Here is a 24,334-nt window from a genome sequence, read left to right on the forward strand (position 1 = left end):
GTCCAAAGCATGTGAATAATATTAGCATCATCTTCCCGGCACCTAGGGAAGGTAGTGGTACTTAATGCTTTTAACAAAGCTTGCACTAGTGGCGGCTATTCAACGTAATCAAGACGAAGGCTGTTGTTACCCTTCATCTTGGTTTATCTCTGGGGACGGTAAAGCTGTTCCCCTTTTGCGTCCTACGGTGTCTGGCCAGCATAGTGGGTTGCATGCTTTTCAGAGCAGGCCTTTTTTGCTTCACTTTTTGCCCATTTTGCGTCCCAGGTCTCTAGTCAGCAGAGTGGGGAGCAAGTGTTTCTGTCAGTGACTTCATTAGGGCCTTTTTCTGTTCTCGCCGCCACTTGCTGTTTCTGCTGTACCACTTCATTTTTTTTTTTACCGGCATTCAGTTCTCGCACTTTGGCCCTCATCAGAGATGCTTGTCTTTTGTTTCCCATTCATTCCAGATTCCACGTGCCAGCATTGCTATTTGGAATTTTATGCTTATGGCCGTCAAGTTGTGCACCTGTTTACAGAGGGCCTCCTTATATGTGGACTGGGGTCTTGAATGCTTCAAGTTTGGATTGTAAGGATATTCCAGAAATGTTGTGTATTTGGATTATTTGAACTAAATTGTGGGGTAGTTTCTGCACATATTGACTTTAGGAACCTTAGTGGGATAAATACTGAATTTCCTTGATTGATGGCATTAATCAAATGCATATGATATAGCCTTATTATTATTAAATATATAGATTTAAGATTGGGTGTACTGTTGTTGGGAATGTCATGAAGAGTCCAGTATATGTTATATAGTAAAGTCTAACTGGACAATTGAACCTCCGAGATAAGCTTTGTTAGTATTATGTATCTGTTGTAAACCATTGTTATTGGGTACAGGTTTTTTCTTTCAGGTCTCCATCCTTGGTGTTACCCCTGGGTCCCTTCCCTTTCCCTGTCACTCTGTTCCTCTGTTACCTATTATCAGAGCCAGAGCTGCCGGGAGGCAGACTTATGGGTGGTTCTTGCAGAGGAGCTCTCAACACTGGCAGATTTATATCCATTGTCTTATTTCTTTGCATCCTAGAAGCAAATTGGTTCACATAGGATTTTTATGGATTATAATTTAATAATTTATGCAAGAGAGTTCCCAAATGTTGCCCTTTAAAAACACTCCTACTATAAATTGGATTAAGGTAGAAACTTTATTTGTTACAATATGTTACACAGAAAATGTCTGTCGCCTCCCACTGAAATACTTTGTTTGTCCTCATGTATATACTTACCAGGTGATGCAGGACGGCAAGCACGGTTGGCACAGTTCCATTCAGCGCTCTGCAACTCTTAGTAACAGCTGCCTTGATGCATAACTCAAGGGTCTGCAAGGAGATAAGAAAATTGAGATGAGGCCAAAGGGCAGTTTGTGCAAAGGATGATGGTCAGTGGTGAATTACAAACTTCAAAGTGTAAATTCTGTCTGAATGCAAGAGTGAGTTGGTGTGTGAATGAGCTCTCTTGTGTACTAATTCTAAACACATATGACCACAAGTAGATTTTGACATATGACCGTGCTTATGTCCATTTTTTTCTTTCCTGGTTGCTCTGTTTTCTTGACTCACAGTGCCTTGAGATCTCTCAGATCCACGTAGTGATTTCTGTAGAGGTTATCTGTTGGAGTCAGATGTTGGATTTTAGTCCATCAAGGAACCAGAAGAGAACATGTTCAGCAGTTAACAGGGGCATGCCCTAACACATGTAGCCTAGACTCACTTGTCATCGTAGGCCCTGTATTCTTAGCCACTGTTGATGATGGCCCTTGCCTTGGTTGTCCTAGTTCTCTTGGTGGTTCTAGTTCTCTTGGTTGTCTGCTACTCCTTCTTCTTATGGCACTGTCTAGATCCTCTTGGCCATCTTAGTCCCTTCCTTCATGGCCTTGGTCTTCCTGCTCCTGGTCTTCCTGCTGGTCTTGGTCTTAATGGTACCCATCAGTTTTGTTGATCTCTCTTTCCTTTTCAAATCATCATTCTGCCTTTGCTTTTCCTGTCCCTAGTTCTCCTGATGCGTGTCCCGTTGTGATTCCCTTGATGGCTGTGTCCTCTTGGTGGACCTGGTAATCCTAGTGCTCCTGGACTTCCTGGTTGCCCTGGTCCCTCTACTCCTCTTGGTCATTCTCCTCTTGCTGGTCTTCCACCTATAGGTTTTCCTCTTCATGCTCCTGGTTTACCAGGTCTTCCTTTTAATAGTTCTCCTAATCTTCGTATTGATTTTCACGTTCTCATTTTTCTAAGTCTCTTCCTCCTGATCATCCTCTTATTCTTCTTTCCCTTCTGTCAACTCATATTTTCCTCAAAATCATCCTCCTGGTCTTCATCTACATATTCTTGGTCCTGGTCTTCTAGGTATTGGTCATTAGCCATAAGTAGCCCTTATCCTCCTGAGATCCTACTTCTGTTAAAAGGATTATCTTTACCATGGTGCTTATTGCTGTGTCCCTCCTAGTTGTTCTTCTGGTGCTCTTGCCCTGGTGTTCTTCAATCTTTTCATTCTTCTGGTCCCAGTCCTGCTGGTCCTCATGATCTTCATTGTCCTTATGTTCACGGTCCAGCTAATCTTGGTCATCCTCTTCCTGGTCCTCTGGATCCTCTGGTGCTGTTACTCCTAGCAATCCTGGTGTTGGCCCTCAGGTTTTTCATGGTGGTCATGGTGGTGGCTGCTGTTCTGGACCTCCTAGCCTCCGCTTTCTCTTTGTGGTCTTCTTCCTCTTACTGGTCTCCCTCCTCCTGGTTTTCCTCCTTATTTTCCTAGTCCTCTTAGAAATCCTTTTCCTATTCTTCCTGGTCTTGATCCTCTTGGTTATCCTAGTTCTTGGACATGGTATTGGTCCCCTGTTGGTTCAAGTTTTCCAAATCCTTCTGGTGGTCCTGGAGTTTCTAAACTTCTTGGCTGTCCTGGACCCTCACCTCCCCTTCTACTCATCCTCATGGCCATCTTCCCCCTCCTCATTCTGTGTAAAGTCTTCACAGTGGCGTAGGTTCTCCATGTTGACCTGCCCATCTTCTTCCTTCTTGTTCTGGTGGTACTGGTCCTCCTGATGAGCCTCCTTTTCCAATTGCACATCCTTCTTCTCCATTTCATTCCATTCCAAAGTAGCTTTATTCGAAGTATACTCATAAAAGCACAAAACAAACAACATTTAGATACAGTTAAAAATGCCTTGGCTGGATAGATAAAAATGTTTGATAAAACTTAGATCTCAGAGCAAATGGACGAGATAAAAGTTACACCCAGTTAAAATAATCAATCACATTCAGTGGCCAGGGTAGGGAAGTTCAAATTGATGCTCACCAAAAAATTACCCAGATTTAGGTTTCAGCCTTATAGCCCACGCCCATCCTAGCTATTTGGCTACCGCTATTGTGATAAATGGTAAAGTGCTGGTGCGCATAAGCCTTTCCGCTTCGGCGCACCTAAATGTGCAAAGTAGTTTGCACACTGGAGCCAGCCAAACTCGCCTAGGGAGTGCATAGGCGGGACAGGCAATAAGCAGGTGGGCAACTGTTTCGCTATGACTCCCACAGGCAGGACAGATGTTATCACTTGTGGGAGTCCACCTGGACATAAGGGACTTTAAAGGTAAGGAGCCGGCCCTGAGTTGGAAGTAAAGCTCCCTATCTCTTGGCCTGGTGATATTATCCCAATAGGATTCTAATCTGGGTGTGAGTTTTGTTTCTAAGAAGATTCCCACCATAGAAGATGAGTCAGAGTTACTCCAAGCATTAAAAGCAGCCCACTCCCAATACTTCTCTTTTAGGATGTTTTCAGAGGGAAGCCTCTAATGGGTTCTCCCATAGCATTCTCATTCCCAGGCCAATCAGGCTATTCCTAACACCTCCTAACCAACCAATTTTATGGAAGGCATCAGATATTATTACATCCAGAAAACCTGAGGCATATGATGAGAGTTCATGTGTTGTTCACAACCTGCGCCAATATAAAATCGGACGCAACTTGGCGACATCAATAATAGCTTTTCTACCCAAATCATATCTAAGTGGCTTAAGAGGGGTGCTTTTTGAGAGATTGGTAATGCTACAGAGGAACTTATTTTCAGAAAGAGTTAAAGGTGCTTCTTTCTCAAACACCCATTATTCGGCACCATAAAGAGCGGAGCTAACAGATTTAGATTCATAAACTTGGAGGACTGGTCTAATTGTTTTTTTAGAGACCTTTTATGCTCCAGACTTAAAACTCCCGCAACTTGTCGATGTTTCAGGGCTGCTAAATCGATATGGCAGTCCCACTTAAGTTTCTTCTCTAACTGTATACCCAAATAGGTAAAAGCCCTGACCAGTTCAAGTGGTTGTTTATTCATAAAAACCCTCCCCTTAAAACTTCGATGCGGATTAAAAGCCATGAATTTCGCTTTTGACACATTAACTTCCAGGCCTCGAGCAGCACAAAAATCTTCAAAAATTGATAGAGCTCACTGGAGGCCACTAGGAGTCTTGGAAATAATTAATGTGTCATCTGCAAACATTAAAATCGCAATTTTTACACCTGCTAGAGAAAGGGCATCTGTATTCACTGGCAACAAGCGGTCCACTATTCCATTAATATACAAAGAGAATAACGTTGGTGCCATGGTACTGCCTTGCCGTACCCCTCGTTCAACCGAAAACTGGGTGGTGACCCTACCCTGCCCTCCCCAGCGGATTCTAGCATGATTGCCCTCGTGCAGCCTCATTACGAAGGTTAGGATCTCGTCCAAAAGGCCTAATTCCCTCAACGTCACCCATAACCGGGAACGGGGGACAAGGTCAAAAGCTGAACGTAGATCGACAAAGGCAGCATAAAGGCTGCCCTTGCCCAATGTCACAGTCTTCCACTATGAAAGAATAAAGTTAATGACTTGATCAATGGTGCTAGTGTATTTAAGGAAACCCTCTTGGAATGGGGGCAATATACTATTCTCTTCAATCCAGTCTAAGATTTTGTTCAGGATCAACCTCCCAACTACCTTCTGAATTGTATCCATCAAGCTGATAGGTCTGTAGTTCCCTGGTTGAGTTTTATCTCCTTTTTTATATACTGGAATTATCACGGCCCCTTTCCAGGAAACCGGGATCGGGGCACCCTGGGCATTGCATTTGCCATCAACAAGATGTATCTACCCCATCGTATTTTGTCATAGAGGAACACATCCACAGGACACCATCGGGTCCTGGCGCTCTACCTCCAGCAACTGCACTAAGAGCTGCTAAAACGTCTTTGTCATTAAAAGCCTCATCAGTATAAAAAACATAACTAACTTCTTCCATTTGATAATCTAAAGGGTTACGCGCATATTGGGGCCCAAAGTAATTAACCCATCCTTCATGAGAGACATGAATTAGCGGCTGATCAGGTTGACCCCTCTGCCTCACTTAATGATATTCCAGACTAATTTGGTATTATTCTGCAAATTAGCTTCTATAGGTCCTGCCATCTAAGCTCATCCCATAGGCACTTGGCTTTATGGATAGCTTTTTTGTATTCATATCTTGCAGTACGGACAGTACCCATTTCCCCAACCCTGATAGCATTGCCAAGGGCAATTCTTGCTTCCTACATTCATTGTTATACCACCGAAAAGGTTTGGAGTCAGCTAGTTTCTGGCTTCTATGGCGCTTAATAAAGTGGCTACTTGTACTTCTTCTCCTCTTTGGCCTCCTGGTTCTGGTCCTTCTGGTCTACTTCATTCCACTTATTCTCCTGGTTTTACTGATCCTCCTCTTTGTCTTAGGCATGCTGGGCCTTATGTCCTTGGGGTCTCAGTCATCCTGGTCGACTGTGGTTTTTGGCTGCCTGATCCTCCAGGTTTTTCCATGGTCCTCCTGCTATTGCTTTCTCTTCATTATCTTGGAAATCCAGTTCCGTGTGTTCCTAATCCTGCTAGTGATCTTGGTCCTCCTCCTCCTCCTCCTCCTCCTCCATTCAGTTGTACTGAACTTTTTGGAGAGTCTTGTTCCCTTGTCCTCCTCTTCTGTTTGACCTCCCTTTCACCCTCCTGTTTCTCCCTGTTCATCCTACAGGTCCTCTAGTTATCTGCCTGCTTCTCCAAGTGATCCACACTCCACTAATGTAGTCTCATCCAAAGTCAGCAAAATACACCCTCAAGCCAAAGGGCACACTTAGATGTAGCATGGGTGTATGAACACTATTGGAAATACATTTTCCCATTTTTTCCTGTTAGATAGTAAAATACAGACATAATTGGGGTGCTCCTCTAAAACGTGGATCCATGTATGCGCCGCTACATCTATTTATTTATTTATTTATTTATTTGTGTATTTATAGAGCGCAGTCCTGTCACCCAAAGGGCATCCTGGCGCTTTGATCTCGGAACAGATGCACTTTATCCGCTCAAGCATTTTTTGGAAACAGATGCGTTTTTAACGCTTTCCTGAACGGAAAGTAGTCCCTGTGGCTTCTCAGAGAAAAAGGCAGGGAGTTCCAGAGTTTGGCCGCTGCAACACTAAAGGAGCGGCCACCCATCCTGACTCTCTGGAACCTCGGGACTACAAGTAGATGAGCCGAAGAAGAGCGGAGGGGCCGCGAAGCGGAGTACCATGCAAACATATTTTGCAGAGGAATAGGACCCTGTTGATGCACAGCTTTAAACACCAAACACGCAGTTTTATACTGTACCCGCAGGTGTACCGGGAGCCAGTGTAGGTCTCTTAAAGCTAGCGTAGAAGAGCTAGACCTAGGGTGGGAGAGAGCCAACTTGGCGGCCATGTTCTGCACCCGTTGTAGCTTCCCCATCAAGTTTTTTGGGGCCTCCAGAAGTAGCCCATTACAATAGTCGAGACGACTTAGTATGGTACCACAAACTACTTCCGGCCTGGCTTGAGCAGGGAGAAGGGGCAGGACTTTGCGCAACATGCGCAGCAGCATCATGCACGTAGAGGTGGTTTTGTTTACGTGCAAGTCAAGCTGTAAGTTTGGGCCGAAGATCACCCCCAAGTTACGGGCTGATTCCGCAGCCAATACTGGCTCGAGGAAGGTGTTAGGCCAAAAATTCTCTGGAAGAGCCCGCGGGATCCGGTCTATGGAACAATGGAGCACCTCCGTCTTGGAGCTATTAAATTGTAAGGAGTTAGCTCGTAACCAGTCCCCTGTGGCTGCCATGCAGCGATGGAAAGTCTCCAGCGAAACCGCATTGTTCCCTTCCAGAGAAAAGACCAGCTGGGTGTCATCGGCGTAGTTAAAAGCCGGGACACCAAAGGATGTTATTAGCTGGACTAGGGGGCGAAGGTACAGGTTAAAAAGTATAGGGCTGATGGCCGAGCCCTGTGGAACCCCCTGTCCTACACTCCTTGGCTCAGAGCGAAATGGGGGGAGTGAAACCAACTGTTGCCGGCCGCCAAGATAGGATATCAGCCAGTCTCTTGCGCCCTCAATGACCCTGCACTCCTCCAGTCTCCTGACAAGGGTCCGATGGCAAACCGTATCGAACGCGGCCGACATTTCGAGCAGCACTAGAAAGGCTGCTCGACCACTGTCGACACGCGAACGAAGATTGTCCAATACGGTTACCAGCGCGGACTCCGTCCCGTGCCTGGGGCGGAAGCCAAACTGGGCCTCATCGAACCAGCCGATGTTCTCCAGGAAACCTGAGAGGGAGCGAGTCACCCATTTTTCCAGAATCTTGATGGGGAAAGGGAGCAAAGAGATTGGCCTGTAATTGGAAAGACAGGCCGAGTCCAAAGTTGTTTTTTTGAGAAGAGGTGACACTTCTGCTAACTTCCAGCACTCTGGCACAGATGCCAACTCCAAGGACTGGAGACAGATCGAGAACAAAGGCTGATAAAGTTCTGCGTGAAAAACCTTCCAAAATTTGGGAGGCAGTGGGTCGAGCGGGGAGCCCGAGGACACCGTATGTGCCAAACTACAGAATTCCTCAAAAGAAGGAAAGGGGAAAAACCTTAGTTGGGGTCGACTGGAGGGGGTATCCGGAGCTCCCAAGCAGAGGACAGGAGCGCTTGGCTGGGGTCGACTGGGTGAACTGCCCGGAGCTCCCAGACTAGGATCAGAGGCATCCGTCTGGGGTCGACTGGGCAGGCCAACCGGAGCTCCTACACCAGAGGCTCCCGATATGCGAGCAAAGTCAGTCGGCTGGAGTCGACTGGGTGAGCTGCCCGGAGCTCCCAGACTAGGGCCAAAGGCACCAGTCTGGGGTCGACTGGGAAGGCCAACCGGAGCTCCCACACCAGAAGCTCCCGAGAGGAGAGCAGGGACAGTCGGCCGGAGTCGACTGGGTGACTCGATCGGAGCTCCCAAGCCAAGGCTAGAAGCAGTAGGCTGGGGTCGACTGAGCGGGTCAACCGGAACTCCCAAGCCGAGAGCAGCAGGCAAGGGGTTTGTTAGACCCTCTAAGATCTTAGCAGTCTTCTCCTCGAAAGCATCCGCCAGCGAGCCGCACAAAGCCTGCGACGCACGAACCGTATTAGCCACGCAGGCAGGGTGGGACAAGTCCCTGACAATTTTGAAAAGGGCTTGGGATTTATTAGACTCCTGATTCAAGGAGGATTCCAGGAAGGCCGCCTTGGCCAGCTTAATCTGCGCCTTATAGCCTTGCAGTGCGAGCCTGAACGAGGCTTTTGCCGAGGTGGAGTACTGCTTCCTCCAGGCTCTCTCAGCACGTTTACAGTTCAACTTCAACTGTCGTAGCTCTTCCGTGTACCAGGGAGAGGCCCGGTTCACTCTCCCGCGAGATTTGCGGAGGGGCACCACCTTGTCGAGCGAGTCGATAATGGACCGGCACAAATTGGAATAGCTTTCCTCCACCGAATTACTCAAGCAAAAGTTATCAGGTATTAGAGAGGGCAGTGGAGATGAGCTGAGTAGTCGGGACCAAGGTCTACCCAGTTTCGAAAGTCCTACCCCGGCGCCTTCAGAGGAGTAATCCCCTAAGCAGAGGGAAAAAGCCACAAGCGCATGGTCGGTCCAGCATTGGCATAGGATATCGTTGATCACTACTGATTGAGCGTCAGCGAAGATCAGGTCCAGAACATGGCCTCCCCTATGAGTCGCCGAGCGGACCAGTTGCTGCAATTGAATGTCAGCAAGAGCTTGGCAAAGTGACGTAAACGCCCCATCTGATGGACCCCCCTGCCATAAGTTGAAGTCACCCAGGACTAACAGCTTAGAGTGGGTGTTGGATAAATCGTACACTAGGTCAAGGAACTCCGATAGAAAGGGAGCCGAGCCCGGTGGCCGATAACACAGCACCCCCGTAATCAACGTTCTCTCCAGATCTTTAATGGAGAACCCCATCAATTCAAAGCCCGATATCTCGCCGATTTTAAGCTGGAAAAGACCCAGCCTTTCTCGATAGATGATACCGATTCCACCACCACGGTTCTTCGGCCAAGGGGTGTGAATGATTTTAAAACCTGGGGGACAAGCCAATCCCAGTTCGACTAGACAATCCTCCCGAGTCCAAGTTTCGGTTAGGAACAGCACGTCCAGCCCTGAAGAATCGATCAGGAAAGCAATCTCCGTATAGTGCTTACAGAGCGACCGAACATTAAGCAGCCCACAGGACAAAGATTGGGACGTGGATGGAGCAGTGGCCCTCTGTGTCAGGGGAGCCTGAGACGGTCTAAGGTCCAACAGGTCCAACCGAGAATAAACCAAGCGGGGAGGGTGCGGATAGCCAGAGGTAGCGGCCCTAGGCGCGCCCGTTGCGCGAACGGGCGCAAACGGGCTTACCTCTGGCGCACCTCCGGCGCGCCTACGACGCGCCCGCTGCGCGTGACCGCTGCGCGCTTGGTCTTCCATCCTTATAAGGTATTAGACCGAGCGGAAGTCCGCCTCCAGCGTCCCTTGCCTTCAGCAAGATGGCGCCCGGAGTGCTCCTAGCCTTCGCCCCAACCCAAGATGGCGGTCGGACCCGCTAAACTACCTGTATCCCGCCAAGAGCGGGTGAAACTCCTATTAAAATGCAGGTGAGCCTAAGCTAGTTCCCCGGCCTAAGAATACGACCCTAGGACAGTATGAAGAACAGCGGGATTAACTGAGCCCTTCACAGCTCTTAAGGCGCGATGCCAGCGGCGCGAGTAAATTTTAAAACACAGCACAAATAAAATGCCACAGCAGTATAGAGCGCGCAGGTACAAGATCTAACCTGAGCTGCAACCTGGCGGCTTTAATAAGCTCACCAATTGCGGAAGTCCGCCTCCAGCGTCCCTTGCCTTCAGCAAGATGGCGCCCGGAGTGCTCCTAGCCTTCGCCCCAACCCAAGATGGCGGTCGGACCCGCTAAACTACCTGTATCCCGCCAAGAGCGGGTGAAACTCCTATTAAAATGCAGGTGAGCCTAAGCTAGTTCCCCGGCCTAAGAATACGACCCTAGGACAGTAGGAAGAACAGCGGGATTAACTGAGCCCTTCACAGCTCTTAAGGCGCGATGCCAGCGGCGCGAGTAAATTTTAAAACACAGCACAAATAAAATGCCACAGCAGTATAGAGCGCGCAGGTACAACATCTGTTTCACTATTAACAGTTGTGGACCAGGATTGCTCAATGTCCCTCTTGCACCCCTGCACACTGTGAACCATGGGAGTACAGAGGAGCCTAAAAGTATAGTGTTCGCTTATGAGAATCAAAGGCAACGTGGAGGCAGGAGCTGCAACACAGAAGATGGGTGACGACTAAAAGCAGTTTTAGGAACACATTTAGCTACACAGATGCTAATGAGGAGAATGATCACCTGCAAAGAAGGCTTGTAAGACTCATTGGGGGAACAACCTCAAATTATGTATATGGTCAATATGCCATAAAATAAAATTCTGTCATGTTTTTATGTTTGTAGCTGGTATTCAAATTTTTATTACAAGTGGAGACTGTCAAAAGAAGGACTTGTAAGAAAATTTGAACATCCTGTCCTTTTAACTGTAAGTGCTCAGACCTAGCAGAAACTGTTCCACTTAGAGCCTCAACATTAATCTACAATTCTCAAGCCTTAAAAAAAATAGTTCTGTGGAAATGAAAATTGGCAGATTGGAGACGAAATAATTCTAATAGTGTGTCCACCAAGGTCTACGTCACTCTAGCTTTTTCAGCTAATACAGTTCGCACGTCTCTAACTACGGACTCTTTCCTTTGCTAATATTTGTTTTTATAGCAACTAAAAGTAGTATTCTATAATTCCAACACATTATTGATTACCAACATGATACATTTCCAGTGCTCCTCTTAAGACTTCACTGTTTTACCTGTATGTTCGGTCACCAGGAGTGCAATGCAAAGTCATGGGGCTCCTTAGTGAAGGTCATTTGTAAATGTACTTGTATTTCACAGGGTGTAAGCAGCCTCTCAGACTAGAGAAAATGCAATGGCACACTGTTTGTTATAAGAGGTCACTAGGGCTTTAGTAAGCCCAATTACTGCTTGGGACCTATGTCAGGGCTCTAGTGACTGAAGATCTGCTGTTTTGTTATGATTAACGCATCAAGATGGAGCATCAGTATGCTCAATTTCACTTCTATAACCAATTTTACTTACCCAGTATCACAACAACAGGTGAAGCAAATTTCAGCACTGTTGATGTTTATTTAAAATCTAGCACAATTGCTTCGGTCCACATTTCTCCTTTATTAATCCCGATTTCATACGTAACAAATACAAATGTGCATTTTGCTTCTCTGGCTGCCTTCATGGATTGTGTACTAATCACAATTGAGCTGGTTCAGTATTTGGAATTAATGTTGGAAAACTATATTCCCTGTAATCCCTTCATCTCCCAAAACAATACACCAGCTCAAAACTGTAATAATTACCAGGCGTGAATGTGTCAAATAGTAGGGAATTACTGTCCGAATAGGTGTGGTGGTTCTATTTCTCAGGGTTACCTAAGGGGCAAACTTGGAATCATACATTTTTCCTACATCCCAAAATTTCTGATACCCACAACATTGGTACTGTTGGGAGCGGAATGCCAATATGTTGGCCCAATGTACACATGATGGAGGCCTGAACCATCTCACAACTCCACCTGTGGTGTAACTAACTCACCAATGGAATCATGTAGTTCTGTATTCAACCCTCATTTCTCAATAATGTAGTGTTTCATTGCAGCTAATCTCTCATTATGAGATACAGTGTTCATTATGAGTGGATCATTTGGGATTGGTTGAAGTGGCAAGCATGGACAGCAAATAAAGGTCACACTCACCGTGAGCAAACGAAATGCCATATCAGCAGGCAGCTGGGGCTGGAGCCTTTCAACTTCATTGACCAACCAAGGAAGCTCCTTATCTAGTTGCTCCTCTGGCAGAATGGAGGCCAAATGTCCCAGAGTGGTGATGACCTGCCCCCAGACCTGTTAAGATAAATCACACCAGGTTTTCAGTTCCACACACTAGACATTAACTACTAAGAAAAGATGAGCCACATGTGGAAGTAGAGGGTTCCCTGGAGAGACAGCTGCACTTGACATCTGTTCACTAGGAAGTGATTCTGTCATGCAAAGGTAGTGGTTTCTGTCACTGGCAGAATATTCCAATAGACAAAACTGATTCTCTAAAATAGAAATGTTATCCATGAATTTGTTTCGCTCTTGTCTTATTTGGATGAGGGTTCCCCACCCACTCTCTCTATTTTCTCCCTCTCCCCAGCTCTTTAAAAAAAATATATTTCCCCTGGCTCCTATTCATGAACATGTTGTGGTAGACATAGAAAATACACTACTGCAGCTGCGATTTTATTAAATTGCCCTAGAATCTAATTCTGTCACTTTCTTTTTCAAAAATACTTATTACACTTACTGTTCCCTAATACTTAAGTATTATAGCATGGTTTAGCTTTGATTGTGTTTTATATATCTGACCTGATAGGAATTTGATACTTGGTCGGGTACAATAAAGGTTTTTACACATTTTATTCATCTACATAAATAGAGATCACAAGTCTGGGTCAAGAGAATGAATTTCATATTTTTTGTATTTCATCAAATGAAGTATATATGCAAAGGCAGAGGAAGGGGCAGTCAATGTGTATGCATCAGTTATCTCACAAAACGTAACAGCTCTAAACCTTCATCCACTGCACTCTCTTCTTTCCCCACTTTACCAACTCACCTCCTGGAGACTGGGGATGGTTTCAAGAAGAAATACCTTACAGGTTGAGTAGGCTTCAAAGAAAAGTGTGACTAGAGGAGTGTCTACACTGGAAGCAAACTGGCCTGATAACATCTCAATGACTGCACAAAAATAAAAAGATTACAGTTAAGTTCAAAGGCTTAAGTGTTGCATTAATCTACACATGTACCACCTCGTCTGGTAGTGCATAGGACATACTGAGCAAAAACAGTGCAATGCGTCTGCTGATAGGAAATGATTTATAGCAGGTATTAGACTCAATTCACATAGGTATTCTGTGACTCTCATAGATACTGTAATGGTATCCATTTCGATCATGCATCCTATTGCACTTTTGAAGCATTCTAGACAATATATGGTAATAATTCCACATTACTGCAACTCATTGTATTGAACTAAAATGAAGGAAAGGCAGAATATGTGTCACCAGAGTACTTTTTACATTCAATAAGCAACAAAGCAATTTTTGTTTGTACAGTTTTGTTGTTTATGAAATAAGAGTGGAGAAATCAGATTTTGCACAAGTTATTACTGTATGACGATATTTGCCCTCTTGGCAAAATAAAAAAAAGTATGTAAAAATATAAAAGATGATGCATCCGAGCATTCCTTATCAGTAATTTTGTGAATCATTTTATGTGGTTAACAAAGAAGTGCCGGTTCAGATATCACCAGAGTAAAAAGTGGTGTAATGATTTTGCACTCTTCTGCTAATCAGGCAGGAAGACACTACACTGGTTTTAATCTCACATCTAAATAAACACTGATTCATTCAATTTCCTATATTAAGCATAGCAAAACGTGTGAAATCACATTGCCCCTTTTTCTGTCCTAATATTGAAAATGTTTAGTTGGGAGCAAATCTTGCTTCCTGCATTCTTTATTTTTCAAGAGGCAAAAATGGTAAAAATATATTTACTCCATGATTTGCACCAGTCTAAATCTTTACTTAACACGGTGACTAGTTTGCAATTGTGCGAGCTCTAGGTTGCAACAAGATGTCTGTGCCATTGAAGTGAACAATTACCTCTGGGAAATGATGTACAATTTCTACAGGTTTTAATGCTCCACTTCCTAGGGAGGTAAGTTCACAACATAAGGCCTGATTCAGGCTGTGGCAGATGGGTATCCCATCACAAACGTGATGGGATAGCCCATCCCTCTTATTACACATACAATAGGATACAACTTGTCCACCGAACTCTAAATCAAGCCCTTCGTTTTTTATTACTGAAAAGAATAGGGTTTTTCCCAGAGGTGCACTATACAGACTAGAGATGTGTTCCAGTCATTACATGGCAAACTTGACACAGCAGCTCAGCATGCCAGTCCAATTGGCAAATGTACTAGAAAGTAGTGGAGTTACACATTATGCAGACCATTGTTGCAGTTGAGTTCTGATTTGTGCCACAAATGAAAGTTTAATGCAGATAAGTAATCAGTTGTTGAAAACAATGGGATGAATAGGGACTGTTATTCTCTGCACCAATCAGACATAAGAAATTGCATCTCTTTGCATGAAGGGTGCTCTCAGGAAATGTTACAAAAGTGAACTTAATAAAGGTGTCCTGTCCCAACACTCTCCCAACCATCAAACCAAACCCGACCGCTCCACCAGCGCAGGTGCACACCAAGGCTAAACCAATATTTCTGGTTGATTGTAGAAGCAGTCTTCATTACAGGAAAGAGCGTTCTGAGAATCAGATCTAGATATGGTTCCATTTCCGGTCCTGTAAGAGAAAATAGGATAAACAATATTAATTAAACTAAACACTAATACCAACTTAAGATGATGAGTGTGCTGCAAAGGTGGTGTTGGTCATGAAACATATTGTAAAAAAATCTTGATGATTGGCTTTGTATATTTTCCACCCAGCAGAACATAAAACGTAATGCAATAAGCGGAAAAGAACGTTTCACATTGTCTTTTGGAGAAGTGTGGCTCAGGGGTTAGAGGCAGCAGACCCGGAAGCTGAGATCGGTCCTGGACCAGGGTTCAATTCCCCGCCTCGGCGGGTCTTGGGCTAAAAATTCCACGGACTCGATAATTCTCGCCCCGGTGCCTCCTCGACTCACGGGTTCACACTCTGCGACTCTGGGCAATAGCTTGCTTAATCTCCACAACGGCCCCTCGCGGCGGGATGCCTGACTTTCACCTTGTGGATGCCCTGCTATCTCACAGGGGAATACCAGGAAGGGTTCCCTAAGCAAGCGCCGGGAAACCCACTGCGGGTAGCTGTGCGCTATATAAGCTCAACTACATTTACATTTACATTTTCCCAGGATTCACTCGCACCTTTTTATGACGGTGATGAAGGAGTTCGGCATTATATCAGAGTTGCTGCATTTACAGAAATTCTAAATCCTTGTACAAATAAAGGCTTAATAGTTAAGTAGCTGGTTGGTGTAGAGCTGTTTCAGTTTTTAACAGTTTTTCCTCAAGAGACATAATGAAACAAAACCTGTAAGGGACATCTGGTACTGGTATGTGGTGCTAAAATGTGAATCTAAAATGTGAAATTACTAAATTTCAACAAATCTAAAACAATATGTATCATTTGAACATAATAACCAAAATAGCAGCAATACATTTGCATCTTTCAAAAGTGGCTGTCAGTGGACCTGTATTTAAGATGCAACCATTCACTTCTAAGGCCTCTTGCTGGAGTTCCATATTTTGAAGCCTTCTGATGGCATAAGCACGGAGATACTGGTTTCTTTAATTAGCACTGTACAGAAAGTATTCGTTTTAGAGCTTATTTGAATTACCATTATGACATGGGGTTGCAACACATAGTGGTGCTGTTGTATTTCCTTCCAATTAATTGTCACGTCCTTAAAAAAATAATTGTTTTAACTATGCGGGCTGAAATGGCAAAGGCATGGGCATGGGACTCTATTCTGAATGCCACAATCAGTTTGAAATATATGTAGAAAATAACTTAAATATACCCTGTGGCTTCTTTCCACTTTCAATTTGCATTGTATATGCAATGCTAGTGATTGATCCATTCTCAATCATCACTGTAAAATGCATAAATTCACCATACTGTTATGGGTTTTGTACAAAATGTAGAAATACTTTAAACAAGCAATGGAGTAAGGGAACTGAAAGAACATGTTGCCACATGCTTCAGAGCCCACTCTGTGTATTTGAGTGTTGTGATGACATGAGCCATAGACAGATAAAACTATTTGCATACAGACCTAAAATGAATGTAGAATCCGGTAGACTGCCACAGAGCACAGTGTTTGACAACAACATAGCATTTTTTCAAATTACCGTATTGAATTGTCATTTGATGAATGGCCCAAAAAACAATCTCCTCTGGAATAGAAGGCACCGTAAACAGATTTACAATCTTAGAAGATATTGACTGTGGTATCCACTTGGTAAGAGAAATTTGACATATTAAAGCCATCCTTTCAACTTCAGGCGAATTCTCCTAGATATGCAGAAATAGGAAATATTGGTAATTTGAAACATTTGTGACGAACAAGAGGAGAAAAACAAATTCAAAATAAGTATTAAGTACCATGGATCAGGTATAGAGGGAATATTGTGAAACAGGAGATGCTTGCACAAATCAATAACGGCTTGATTATGAGTTTGGCGGATGGGATACGCCGTCACAAACGTGACGGATATCCCGTCCGCCATATTACATGTTCCAACTATAGGATATAATGGAATTGTAATAGGGAGGTCGGGATATCCCTCACGTTTGTTATGGAGTAAACCTGTCCTCCAAACTCCTAATCAGGCCCTAAGACTCAATTATCAATAAGATAGAAGCGGAGCAAATAACAACAATGTAATCACTCCTTGAAATAGACCAAGTAGAACCAGCAGTTGCCAAAACAGATTGAAAATAAGGCTGTAGCCTTAGATTTCTTGACCCCCAGCAGCAAGAAAGTTTACAGGATAAAAATGGGTCATAATAAAATTATAAATATATTGGTACCCCCAATGAATGAATAAATAAGTCCATCAAAATATCAGAAATTCTTGTCTTTTCTTAATTTCACATCAAAAAGGCTTTTCTTTTTTTATAAATGAATGTCTTTCTGCACTGCAGAGGTATCCAAAAGTGACTGATACCATTTAGGATGTGCACCAAATGTATTGCTTGGTACAGGCTGAGAGGTGCGAGCTATTCGACCTAGTTGCTTTCTGTATTGGCATGGGGCATATATCATCAGAAATAATTAATTCTATTTGGCTATTCTCTAGACCTGGATTACCTTAGTGTTTTATACTTATAAAATATCTATACTAGGGTTATGAGTTTGTGAAATATTTAACTTCTTTTCAACACAATACTGGCCTTAGAGACTGCAATATCTTTTTGAGCGGAACAAAAGGTAAACTGGCTTTAAAAACACTGAATGATTATATTTACAAATATTTTACCTATTTTAAGTCTAACACAAATGTATTTTAAACACTCTAATTAGGATGGACTGTCTTAGATAAAAATACATGGAAATACATGATAAAGCACAATGTCAATAAATCAACAGTACTGTAATGGTATAATACATGAACTACATACTAATAACAATGTGGTGTGTTACAAAATAGGTCTACAGTTGTTTCATCTCCTTGTATATCTTGATAAAAACATGACCTTGCTAGTGAAGTCCTGAAGTCTCAGAGGCCAGAGAGGGTGCAACAGTGAAAGATGTGTGGCACTTCCAAGCTGCTGTTCTGTTTTGTACTGCCAGCATATCGGAACACATTTGGAGGTGGGTATATTACTTAACCTCATTTTCAAGGGGATGACTGGGTTTCTGAGACTCTCCGTAGCACCTCCCAAAGTGTGCCTCGGTAGGGGTGCTACCTTTGCACCGCTTCCCTTAGAGTTAGACATCTTCTGCGATCCAGTTTGCCTTTGCCAGTGCTTAGTAATTTGACAGAAACACCTGGACAAAAGTGTTCCCTCATTTGTATGGGCTCTAGCCTCCTAGCAAATGGTGTAATACATCTTGCCACAGTGTGGGAGGTGAAATGGGTGCAAGTACAATGCTTGTTACAAAAGGCCCAGCACATGCCTTGGCAGAATCTGCTGCAAAACAAACACCACCTACCTCCTGTGGTTTTTGCCAATCTAGTCCATGATTTTAAATGAGTGCAGCCCCGAACTCTCATCCCCTTTCTTACTCTCTCTTCTCTCAGTTTCTCACACACATAAACAACTACACACACAAACCAGCACAGACATGCACACACATTTCTGTGTGCAAATCTGGTACTAAAATAGGCAATTCATTCTACAAAATACAAATCAAGATCTATGAGAGAGCTTTACCTTTGAATCTATTAGTTTGTTATATACAGATTGACTCTATTTTGTGTTCTCAGCCCTTGCCTACCTGTGGAATGTAAAGAAGAATCCGATTCTCGGTGTTACAATATTGCTACCTTTGTTAAGATATTTCAGAAGTTCTTTAGGAGTGAAAATATGGAATTTGGGGCCTGATTTTGTATTTGACAGGCAAAGCAGTGTCCTCCAGGGTGTCAGAGGACATTACGTCCCCCAATGGTATTTGAGTTGTTATGTTTCAAGCTGACCTCTTGCCCAGCGATCATCTCTGTACTTTGAAAGGAACCACTGTCACAGCGGTTTCCATCAACGTACAAAAGCTTTGGTGGATGGCCATCCTCGGTTTGAGAGCCGTTCACCAACTATTTAACTTTTCTTTCAGAAACCCATGAAGCGGCAGTTTCTGAAAAACAAAATATTCATGACTTCCACACTCTGGGAGTTTTCTCCCAAGGTGTGGAGATCATTATTGTTTTTTCCTGTCCCTCACAGGCAAGTTTTTTTGCAGTGATTGGCAAAAGAAAATGATTCTAGGCTTTGGTCGACTGAGCCATCAAAAAATCCACTGATTGAAAAGTTGTAGTCTGCCCACATGTAAATAAGGCAGGTGGACAAAAGCTTGGAGGGCAGGGTACTCCGTCATATTTGCAACGGTATAACCTGTACGCCAACCTCCAAATCAGGGGCCTAATGTTTGTTATAGTCTTATTAAAGGCTCTGCAAAATATATAAAGAGGTGAAACAATCATAGACCTGCATTGAAATCCACCGGTTTCTCTCCTAGATATATATTGAGCATCATATTGTTACAAAGAAATATTTACTTTGATGAATGCTCATTTACTTTTTAATTGATTTATGTATTTACAGCTTTCTTTTGTCGCTAGTTGTGAAATAAACCTCTCTTTCTTTTACTGTCAATGTAGAAAAAATAGAGTGGATAACATTTGAGATGTTATGACTTTTTCCGTTTGACCAGATTAATGTTTTTCTAATGTATAAGGTGTGTTAGTTGTATTCATAATTCAAAACCTCTGAACACAATATGCAAAAAATGTATTTAATAGTTACAAAAATCACAACCAAGTATACCATTATTTTGCAATAGAATCAGAGATAAAGCAGAACAGTTTTATTGTTGCATTTGTTATGGGTATCGGTGTGGGATGTTGTGGTTATGTTTGAGATAAGCTGTATAGAGTAAAGTTTGTGAGACTTATGATTTAGAGGGTATTGAGAGTGACAGTGGTGGTGCAGGAGTTGTTGGTCAGCATGTAGGTATAAATTATAGGATGTCTGGTCTGGGGGTTAGAATTTACCATGAGGCAGTTGATTTATTTGAGGGTAACATAGGGAGGGCTCTGCGCTCAACCAGGAGTAACCTTGACTTCTGGGCCTCCCTGCCTTTGTCGGTTGCGGGGCGTGTGGCATTATTAAAAATGATAACCCTCCCCCGTTTACTCTATTACTTTGTTACCCTGCCGATTTGGATACCTGGAAAGTGCTTTGCCCAATTCAACTCCATGGTTTCGAGCTTCCTGTGGGGAACGGGACGAAGAAGAGTGTCTCTGCCGACCATGATGCGCCCGCGTCAGGAGGGAGGCTTTCCAATGCCGGATTTGAGGCTTACTACAATGCAGCCCAGTTCCAATGGCTTACACAACGGCTGGCAGAGAAGCTGGGAATGGAGACAAACCAGAGAAGAAGGGACCTAGGGCCAGATGTAGGTGGCCAATTACCGGTCGGTAACGGCCGAATTCGGCCGTTACCGACCGGTAATTGGATTTTGAGATGTAGGGCATGCATTTACAGAATCGGTATTTTACCGATTCTGTATTTACCGATTCGGTAAAATTACCGAATCGGTAAATACAGACTCGGTAAAATACAGATTCTGTAAATGCACATGTAGCTGGCACATGTCAGAGTGCCACAGGGCTTTAAGAATCGGTATTTTACCACCCAATCCAATTGGGTGGTAAAATACCGAATCCAGGTGTGCATGCACATGTGTGCATGCACACCTGTGCCATGTGACACACAGATATGCCCTTAGGGCATGTCTGTGTGCCACATGGCGCACATGCCTATTTTTGGGGTGCCAGAGGGTGTCAAAGTGACACCCCCTGCACCCTTGCTAAAATCGGTATTTACCGATTCTGTAATTACAGAATCGGTATTGCCCATTGATTCCTATGGGCTGCGAGGCCCATAGGAATCAATGGGCAATACCGAATCGGTATTTACAGAATCGGTAAATACCGAATCTTAACGATTCGGTATTTACCGAATCTGAAATACCTACATCTCCCCCCCTCTATTTTACCACCTCTTAAATACCGATTCGGTATGAATCGGTATTTAAGAGGTGGTAAATTAAAATTACCTACATCTGGCCCCTAGAGCTTCGTCACTTGAGTCGGATTTTGCTACCGTTCCCTATGCGGGAACGTGAGGTATCCAGGGATCTAGGGTCCTGAGGCAATGTTGGTATAGGGCTATACGACGCAATAAAGGGATCCCGGCATATGCCCCTGAGATCCCGGTGTGGTTCTGCGAGGAGCTCCCCCATGGAGGAGATTGACAGCGGCTACATGACTGGGAGGAATCAGGGATCTCCTCCATTGGAGATCTGTATGAAGATGGTGCACTTTTACCATTTCAAGACCTCATGCAGAGGCACGAACTTCCTGCTCAGGACTTTCTCTTGCACGCGGGATTAACAGCTGCTGTGCGCAAGCACTGGAAAAAAGGGTTAGAGAAACCACGGGTCTTCCTTCCCTGCCAGTATGTGGTCATCTCTGAAGGTAGGATCAAGGCGGTGACGTGCTTGTATCGGTGGTTGACGCAGGGCTTGAGGACACCTCTGGAGGGACTGCATATTAAGTGGGAAACTGACCTGGGAACGCCTATAGAGGAGAAACCTTGGGAATTGTTAATGTAACGGGCCTGGAAATGTTCCCGAAACGCGAGATTCCAACTTATTCAATTTTATGTGTTTCATCGGGCGTATCTTACGCCTCACAAAATTAATGAGTTTTTTGGCTCCCACGCTACCTGCCCACGATGCAGTCTGGAGGGTGCGGTATGCATACACATGTTCTGGGATTGTCCGCTGCTTCGGGGATTCTGGGGAGAGGTACTGGCCAAACTGACGGAGGTGATGGAGAGGGACCTGCAGAATACTCCAGTGGTGTGCCTGTTGCACTGGTTTCCCCACACTTCCCACAACAAAACCACCAGTAAGTTCCTAGACCTGGGGTTAGTTCTAGCCAAGCGTGAAATCACTAGCCATTGGAAGGCGGCCACGGCCCCTAGCGTTGCGCGCTGGCTAAGTGACTTTACTAAGTGGGCGGATTGCGAGGGGACGCTCCACCTCCAATTAGCTCGGAGGGCTGACAACAACAAATTCTGGGAGTCGGCGAGAGCCTGGGTGGCGTTGGTGGATTTGCTCAAGAATCCGACGATGGATGATGACTGACCTCGCCGGCTATGGGTGCCCTCTTTATTATATGAGACTGCAACCACAGGTAGGGAGTTGAGAGAATGGGAGGAGCGAGCGTGGAAGTGGGAGTGTCCCTCCAGCGGAGATGTGGGCTACTGACATAGGACTAGGGTGGAGTAAGCAGAACACATTATGAGCATTACATGCGCGGCTAGGGAAAGCGACATGTCTGAGGGGAGGTAGGTGGTAGGGTTCGGGGGGGTAGAGGGCAGGGAGTTTGAGTTGAAGGGGGGGATTTTGTTCGTTTTTATCCGTGCTGAAACATAGAGGCTGACAGTGCCTGAATAGGCTAAGAGCAACACAATTTAGCCCTGTAGAACTGTGTCTCGGGTTCACTGGGATATAACTCTTGCTATTAGAAAGGCCTCACTCTATACGTGGAACAAATTGATGGACTAACACAGACTTGGCAGGGCGAGGCAAAATCTGGATGGGGATACAATTATTGGTCAAGTGTTGCGAGACTAAGGTAATGAAGTTGCATGTATCGGTGAATTGTTTGTGCATTGCATGAAAACCTAATAAAATATGTTTTAAAAAAAAATAAAAAACTTATAGAATGTCCGGTGCAGGTGTTAATGTAGGGCTCCGAAGGAGGTGGAATGTAGTTACAGAAGTAAGCGAGACTTAAAGAGTAGGAAATGGCGTGTTTCCTATTGGTGGATTAAAAGCAATGGTCTCCAACTAATCAATCACATGTTACTAGTAGCTCGCAGACTGCCATTGAGTAGCTCACATATGATAATTGCCGGTCAACAAGCTTGAGAATATACAGGTGCCCACCTGATAACACAGCTATTTAAAACACAGCTCCCGTTCCTATGATTTACTCAAACGCTGACCGTGCTTGAGGATGCAGACTACCCTTTTCTGAAAATAATTTCTTCTTTTTCTACTTCTTTCTAGCCTCATTTTACATGTCTTTCTGTTTTCCTTGCTTTTATGTCTCTCTTTCATTTCTCAATGTATTTTATTCTCTCTTTGTTGCTGTCCTCTTTCTTTATTTTTCCCTCTTTCCCGCTTCCCCCTATTTGTTTACACTATCTCTTTCCTTCCCTCCTTTGTTGTGCATTCTTTTTCAGTTCTCTTTCTTTTTTTCTTATTGGCTTAATATTCTTCTGGATATTTTTCTTTCTTTTTTCTCATTTCAACCTCTATTTTCAATTTTTCCTCCATTTTCCAGTTTTTTGTATCTTTCTTACTATTCCTTTCTTCTCTTTTTCAATCTTGTGTCTCTCAGTAATTCTTTCCTTTCTTCTTTAATTTTTTCTTTTTTCTCCAATTTCTGTTTTTCTCTTTTCTTCGTTTATTATTCTTTCTTCTACTCTTACTTAATTTTCCTCCTTCTCTCCTTCTTTTCTTTTGTCCTATCTCCATCTTTCTCAATGTTTTTCTTTCTTTGGTTGTTTCCTTCTCTCCCTTCTTTTTTTCAGTCTTATCTGTTTTCTCTGCCTTCATCTTCCCTCCCCTGTTATTCTTTTTCTGTATTTCTCCTTTTGGTGTTATTACTTATTGTTCTGTTTCTTTCTTTTTCTCCTTTCTTCATCCACAAGGATCTTTTCTTAATTCCACCTCTGACCTGATCTTCTCCCTTCTTTTTTCTTCTACTTTTTTCTCTTCTTTTTTTTCTTTCTTTCTTTCCATTGTTTTCTCGCTGTCTTTTTCTTTCTCTCACCTTCTTCCTTTATTCTTTCTCTGTTGTGCTCTTCATTCTTTTGCGTACTTCTTTTTTACCATGCCTTCTTTCTTCCTGTATTTACATTCATTCCTTTCCTAGTTTGTTTCTTCGTCTTTCATGTCTTCTTAATTGCCTTCTTCCTTCAATTCCTGCATTTGACTCTTTTCTCTGGGTATTTTGTCCTCGTTGTTTTTTTCCTTTATTTTGTTATTTCTTTTCCTATATTTCTCTTTCTTTCTTTCTTTCTTTCTTTCTTTCTTTCTTTCTTTCTTTCTTCCTTTCTTCCTTTCTTCCTTTCTTTCTTCCTTTCTTTCTTCCTTTCTTTCTGTTTTTCTTTCCTGATTTCTTTCTTTAGTTTGTCATTCTTTCTTTTTGTTTTATTTATCTTCCTCTCTTATACTCATCTCTCTTTCTCTCTATTTAGGTGTTTCAAGAGCAAAGGGACAACACTGATCCTCAGGGACCCCAATTGTAAACCTTTGTGTTACAGCTCCTGTTCTATTAATACTTTATGCTCCCTGTATCTGGAATGAAGAACTTAAGGGTACTCTAGGGGCAGTGTTTAAGTTATTTGGTCTTTGTGTGCATTTATAAAATTCCTATATTAGACAGTAGCTCAGGGAAGGTTTGAGACTCCTGATTTAAAGAGTGTAATTGAACTCTAGGAAAGAAGTATATGCTAGCTTGTTGTAACTGAT

At 43.6% G+C, this 24,334-nt stretch overlaps 1 protein-coding gene across 1 annotated transcript in view; it reads right to left on the minus strand.

Annotated features, from left to right (window-relative positions):
• Positions 1–24,334, minus strand: part of LOC144798038 (maestro heat-like repeat-containing protein family member 1) — an 88,460-nt gene that overhangs the window by 13,544 nt on the left and 50,582 nt on the right. The window contains exons 4-8 of the mRNA XM_078668819.1: positions 16,410–16,572; positions 14,758–14,856; positions 13,106–13,227; positions 12,202–12,348; positions 1,269–1,361 (exon numbers count right to left, since the gene is read on the minus strand). Of these exons, the coding sequence (XP_078524945.1) occupies positions 1,269–1,361; positions 12,202–12,348; positions 13,106–13,227; positions 14,758–14,856; positions 16,410–16,572 (624 nt within the window). The remainder of the gene's footprint in view (positions 1–1,268; positions 1,362–12,201; positions 12,349–13,105; positions 13,228–14,757; positions 14,857–16,409; positions 16,573–24,334) is intronic.

This window comes from Lissotriton helveticus, chromosome 12 (assembly GCF_964261635.1).
Source record: "Lissotriton helveticus chromosome 12, aLisHel1.1, whole genome shotgun sequence".
NCBI classification, from domain to species: Eukaryota; Metazoa; Chordata; class Amphibia; order Caudata; family Salamandridae; genus Lissotriton; species Lissotriton helveticus.